General features: G+C 36.1%; 1 protein-coding gene across 3 annotated transcripts in view; it reads right to left on the reverse strand.

Annotated features, from left to right (window-relative positions):
* LOC103488666 (uncharacterized) overlaps positions 1 to 5642 on the reverse strand; it is a 30848-nt gene extending 25206 nt beyond the window's left edge. The window contains exons 1-3 of one of the 3 annotated variants that reach the window (XM_008447494.3): positions 5401 to 5641; positions 2397 to 2604; positions 942 to 1464 (exon numbers count right to left, since the gene is read on the reverse strand). In XM_008447494.3, coding sequence (XP_008445716.2) covers positions 942 to 1464; positions 2397 to 2534 — 661 coding nt within the window. In that variant the 5' untranslated portion in view covers positions 2535 to 2604; positions 5401 to 5641. Of the gene's footprint in view, positions 1 to 941; positions 1465 to 2396; positions 2608 to 5400 lie in introns of all 3 variants that reach the window. The other 2 variants (XM_008447495.3, XM_008447498.3) reach the window with 2 other exon arrangements.
* Positions 5643 to 6686: the final 1044 nt, after the last annotated feature.

Consider the following 6686-nt stretch of genomic DNA (forward strand, 5'->3'; position numbering starts at 1 on the left):
GCCACCCGCCCCCCCCCCCCCCCCAACCCAAACGAAGGAGGTCCAACCAAAGGGCTATACTAAGAAGAGAAATGGCAAATAATCTGGTCCTCAATCTCGTGATCCTCAACTAACAACTTTCAAAACTCCTCAATAAGTTGAAGTTCTTGTTTCTTCTTCTGTCAGCAAATGGAAATAAGTTGAATTACAGTGACTCTCACTAGCCCATTTAACTTTTGCTTTTTTTCGAACTCACATTCTCCTTCCCAACTAACTCTGAAATATCGGCCCTTTAGGTTCAACCACCTTCTTCCTTGCCTCAAATAAACCTCCTTCACCGCATCCGGGCTATCCAGAACCATAAGTTTTTCAAGATCTCACAGTTCTTGAGCCTAACATCCCCAAAACCTTTTTAGCTTCCCCAAAAAACGAAACCCCTACCTTCTCCCTCAAACCTTTATCTGCCACCACCGAGGGAAGGAAGACTTAAACAATGGGTGAGAAAGCCACAAGTGCTATCAAATTCGAATCAAGTAGGACCCCATTTCACTAATCCTGAGTCGCAGAGGGGTCAAGATCTCCAAAGTGACCCTAGGACATAAGACAGCCTAGCATTATGAAAAACAGCCATCCATCCTTTCGAAAGAAAAATCTACCAATTTGGCTTCTATATCCACCGTTGACCCTGTAAATGTCCCTTTGACTAAAGAGAGATCATATAAAGCACACTTTTCAATCAAACCATTAAAAAAGCGCATGTCACGTAGATCAAACAATGTTCTTTTCATGATATGATGAAAGAAGCAAAAGCACGATTTGCAATATCACAAGAAACAAAAATTAAACTGAAAAAAAATACAATCCCAGATAAGCATAAGATAGACCAGGATACAACCTTTTTGAGAATTAGAACAAGAAAAACCATGGAACCATCTGATGAGTTAGTGCAGTAAGATACATACCAGTTGCTTCCTTAACTGCTGTATATGCAACCTGCTGAGTCTTAGTTTCATCAACAACTAGCCCCTCTTTTGAAGGTTTCTTAATCACTCTTTTCTTTTTGTTTACATGTCTTTCCTCATCCACAGTTTCTGGTTGCCATTCAGACGAATCTATATCTTGTTCAATGACAGACCAAACTCCTTGAGTGATGAAACTAAATAGCAAATAACAATGCTCCTTCTTAGAGTCAACTAAAAAAACAGCAACCTTAGAAAGAGGCCAGCCCTCTATGTTTTCATCTGGTGATGCCTCCAGACATGTGGCTATATCACATGCATCCATAATTGCTTTTTCTGCTGGAGAAAGCTGCTTCTCCGGATTTTCCAATTCAATATCATCTGAGCTTTGCATGAGTTTCATGTGAGACAACAAAGCTGGTTTAACGATCACAGCTAACTTGCAAAATGCCTCAAAACTCAAAAACTCAAGATGTGGATGTTGTTTCCGGTGGTAGAAGTTGTATAATAGAACAACTGCATGCATCTAATAGTAGATTCAAGGGCAAATCACTAAGTTAGATAACACCTTGTTTTAACAATAAACTATTTTTAAAGCTAGATGACACTTTTATTCTCTCTTTACAATGTATTTCTTACGGGAAGGTGTGGTGAGAAATGAGCTGCCACATGCAGTTAAAACTAACCTACTTTACAGTTTAAACCTATTGTGTTTTAATCATATCAACAGTTTTAGTTAATGTCTGCTGATTTTTAAATATAGGAAAATCCAAACTTTTCCCCTGTAAGAAAAATGGTGCTAAATTTAAATGTGTAAATCAGAAAAATCAAATAAATCATAGACTTGCAAAAGCAGCAGAAGTGCTGATATCAAAAAAGCAAAAGCAGCAGAAGTGCCATAAATTACTTTTTATTTGCATGTGTTTCAAAGATTGGAAAATAAATGAACTAATTTCCTCAAATAAATTTTTCTGCAGGGACATTTCATGTAACTTCAATTATCATGGAGTAGCCGGAGCCTGGTTACATAGCCCCCCCTTCTCCTTCCTCCCTCTATGTCCCTTCTTTTAATTAACAAGTCTGTGTGTGTGTGAGAAAGAGAGAGAGAGAGAGAGAGAGAGAGAGAGAGAGAGTTATTTATAAAAGTAGTTTTGTGCTTATAATCCTGCCTCTTTCAAATGGTTAAAAAAAGTTAAAGCATACAGTTGGTTGAGGAAGAGAGACCAGTGGAGAAACTACACAAGCAATAGTATTTTCATAAACTGTCGGTTCTTGAAAAAGATGACAAATATTAAAGCACAGATTGCGCTTGCACAACTTTGATGTTTCCAGTAAACTCCAACCACCCAGAGTCTAAAACCAAACATATTAGTCTGATTATGATCGTTTGGATATTTTCAAGCATGAAGGTCAATGAAATTAAAATTTTAAACTCATGAAAGTCAATTTCAGAAGTACCTGTTTTGCAACTGATTGCAGTAGAGCTTCTGGTGGATTTTCTCTCGAAGATGACTTTGCAGGCAGCATAGGTTCAACTAAATAGTCTAATAATGCATGTATAGCATCCTCGGTTGGGCATACACCTGGTGCACTCATGGTAAGGGTGTTTTTTTGGTGCAAACAACAGTCAAATTTTCCAATTCGTTATGTCCCTTGTCAGAATAGACTGCTGGCACAGAGATTAAAAAACAAATCAATTCATGTGTAGACTTTAGCTGCTTGATTGTTAGCAAACATACACTATAACTAACTCCTTGTAAAGAAATTACTCAATTCAAATCCACGTTGATCTTGTACTACCAAATGTGTGAGAGTGGAGAAAAAAAATTAACAGAAAAAGCCAAGTAGAGGAACAAACATTGACTAAATTCCAAACAATATTGCTAAAAACTAACATATGTTTAATACCAAAAAAAAAACAGAGAATTATATTTTAGCTTTATAACTTTTAAAATATGATTAATCAAAAAACATATATATATATATATATATATGAACATAGACAAGAATTAGAAAAAAGAAGATTTCATCCCTTTTTCTTCAACAAAAGATCAAACTTACCATTAATGATTGAAAAGCAATAAGTGAGTTGAAGAATTCAAATTGTAACAATGTAGACCGAGAAAAAGAAATAAAGCATAAATGAAAATTTCGAGACGAGATAGAAGGAAGAACACAGCTGAAAATTGTTACAAGTCATTGCAAGAAAGACTACCAATTAATTTAGACAAAGAACGGCATCAAGAAGTTTCAAGTTTGATGAGAGCAAAACGATCCAACCAACCTGAATGTCTTTGAAGTTACAGTAAACAAGAGACTTAAAATTTTTACTTCTTTTATGCATAATTTTGGAGACCTTCAAAAAACTGAAGAATGAAGAATACGAAGTTTCAGGTCTCTTCGAATTAATCCAACAGAAGAACTACAAAATTATTAAAGATGCGCCAATTTCTCAAAAACAGAAGCCAATTGTCAAATGGACCCTAGACATTCTAAGAGATTTCCAGTACCAAGTATTTTAAAATGCACAAGGTAAAAGGTTGTCCATCAGATTAGTATAATGGTCTGTGCCTCAATCACAACCAAACAGCAATCATAAAACAAGGCCTCAATCCGTCATACTCGAGGGAATTTTGAAATTTTGATTGAGAATCCTGGTAAATGGCAGCATTTTGGGCCCTTTCATATTCTAATTGAAAAATGGAACAAGTTTAAACATGGCAGACCAGAAGTTATTCGAGGTTTTGGAGGATGGATATCCATCAATAACTTACCACTTGATTTTTGGAAAAAGGATGTTTTTGTTATTGGGAATTACTTTGGCGGACTCGAGAGCATATCCTTAGACACAATGAATATGATTAATGTATCGAAAGCCAAAATTAAAGTAAGGAAAAACCTCAGTGGATTTATTCTGGCAACAATTGAATTGAAGGATGAATCTCATGGAATTTTCTATCTTAATCTTGGTGATATTGAAGTTATAGAAGAACCTTTACTCATTCAAACTGCACTTTTTATCTAGGATTTCTCAAATCCGATTGACTTAGCAAGAATTAACAAAGTTTGGAGAGATGAAGGTTTAGATTTGAATGTCTTAAATCCGGTATGGGATTTCACTTCGTCCGTCTCAAAGCCAAGCTTCTTAAGAAAACCTTTCTGCTGACCTCTTTAGTAACTTTGTGCAAGCTTTTCCGGTCGAGGATCCTTCCTCATCTTGCTGGAATCCTCATCTCACCAAAATAAATTTGAAAGAGAATTGCAATTTTGGAGGGAAATCATCTGACAAAGACGAAGAGTTCCAACCACTAAGGAGAGTGAAAATTGCAGCCAAGTCTTTTGCTTTGCCCATTGAGGACCCAAATTAATATTGAAATAAATCCCTCCCTGATCGATTGATAATTCATTAAAGGAAAGCCAAAAGCCAAAATGTCACATGCACGCTCAGACTTCTTCAAATTGCCAGCAGCGTCCATCAGCACAATCAAAGCTTTTTGTCCCCTCCCCATCGGGTGTTCCAAAGTCCATCAAAGTCTCCTCCGGCCAAGCTCCCATTAACTCTTCATCATCAGGCTCTTTCTCCTCTTCTGCCCTCCACTCATTAGCTAGTTCGGAACAAGATTAAAACTGAAAAGAAAGTAATCTTCAAAGCTCTTCCCACATTGTCTCAAGCCCTTTCCGAAGTATTTCATTCAAAGGAAAAAATCAAGGAAGATCTTGCAAAAGCATTCCTTAGGAGCCCAGATTCGTGAAAATCAAGCTCCTGACTTGTCAAAGGCAAACTATGTCTTTGCTCATCCCTCAGTTCAGTCCAACGGTTTCAAGGAATCTTTAGAAACTAATCCAGGTTTATTGGAAGTTAGTCCTCTTAGTACAATACTCTTGTGTTTTGAGCTTAAGTCTTTTTTTTTATCATTAATAAAGAGGCTTGTCTCCATTTCAAAAAAAAATAAAACTAATTGCCTCTATAGAACTCCAATTCCATAACGATTCTACACTCAAGAAACTAACTTCCGCACCTTTTCACTTCCCTAATAAACTAACAACACGTTTAACATCAAAATTTTACCCGATCCCAGTGCATGTTAAACAGAAGAAACGGAAGAAAAAAAATATCGACATCCAAAAGCACAAACAACTAGAAATCGGCTGAGTTCAAGAAAACTATTCATCCAACACTGCATCCTCCTTGAGCACAAACTCGAGAAAGAGCAACGCTGAACTAACTACGCCTGAATCAAACTCGGAGAAATAAAACTTATTAGCTTTTACAAAATTCCAATTCAAAAATGAACTTACCCACAAACTAACAACACATTCAGATCCCAATGCATGTTATACCTAAAGAAGAATAAGACGAAGAAAAAAACCAACAACGGCCAAGTTCCAGAAGACGAACCATCACCATATCAAACTTGAGGGAAAAAAATCAAGTAGAAAGGCGGAAGAAGTTGGGCATTACCTCGAATGGAAGATGAAGAGCGAAGGTTAGGGTTTGGAGAAGAGGGAAAGCAGTCAAGAGGTGGGTTGATGAGCCAAGGAAGCATTAATGTGAAGGTCGAGAATAGAGGAATCAATCTGTAAGTGTCAGGAAGGTGAAGAAAATGACTGCATGTCAGCCGCTTTGTGATTCTGTGAGTAAGAAATGGGATTTGTGTTTCCTTTTTCTGAAGGTTCGTTTTAATGGCGCGAAGTTGTGTTTTTGTAATTTTATATTGCATATATACACCATTTACGTACTCCAAACAAAAACCATGCCATTTAACTCATACTACTAAATTAAAAAGGGTAATGGGTAAAAAGTTCCTAAAGTATTGGGTTAGTTACGGTTATATATTCATACTTAATCTTTTAGGCCTCCAAAAATTTAAGGGCTATAGTTTCAACTACCATCATGTTTTAGGGGTGGTTTTTGTAATTTGCCCTAATTTAAATTGAAATTAGCTAAGTGGTATTAACATGTCTTGATAATATTCTTTTCATTGATGTGCATAATATTGCGTTGTCACAACTACTTGGTGCACATGGTAGAAAGCCATGTTTTTTCTTTACTTTGAGGGAAATTTTCTATTCCATTTGTTCTTACCATAAGTTTGTTTTCATATATATTTAGTGGATTCATCTTTTTATTTTTATTCTAAATGAAAATGAAAGGATTTGAACCATAAATATTTTGGTCCACAATGTTAACCAATGTCATTTGAGCTAAGCTCTTTTTTGCGACCTTACCCTTATTTTTCAAAATGCATACTTACATGGTATGCACTAAATTATGAATCTAATATATTATTTTAGAGTCTTGTTTAGAATTTTCATATGGACTTGTTTTGTCTTTTGCTTGTACTAGCAAATTTCTAAGCTTGAAGGGGTGAAAAGCAATAAAAGGTAATTTCTTAAGTTTAGGATTTAGTTAGGTTTGCTCATTACGTGTGTTCATTGATGCTTTTTATTCGTTTGAATTTGTATGAATCAAAAATTTAGGTTTAACATACTACTCGAAGCAAAATGTTGAAGAGAATAGCCTTATGAAGGTCAAGGGTGACTTGAGGCTTGATGAGAGAGAATGATATGCTTAAAAATCTGCTCAAGAAGCGTTGCAATGCTATGTAAACACTTGAAACCTAAGACTGCAAAATAGGGCAGTGACACAACGATATACTTTAACATCGCAACCCTACGTACAATACTCATGTGGCTCAATGTTGCAGCATGTTTGGGGCAAGTGAGCATAACATTGGTGTCGTGACG

Source organism: Cucumis melo, chromosome 3 (assembly GCF_025177605.1).
Source record: "Cucumis melo cultivar AY chromosome 3, USDA_Cmelo_AY_1.0, whole genome shotgun sequence".
NCBI classification, from domain to species: domain Eukaryota; kingdom Viridiplantae; phylum Streptophyta; class Magnoliopsida; order Cucurbitales; family Cucurbitaceae; genus Cucumis; species Cucumis melo.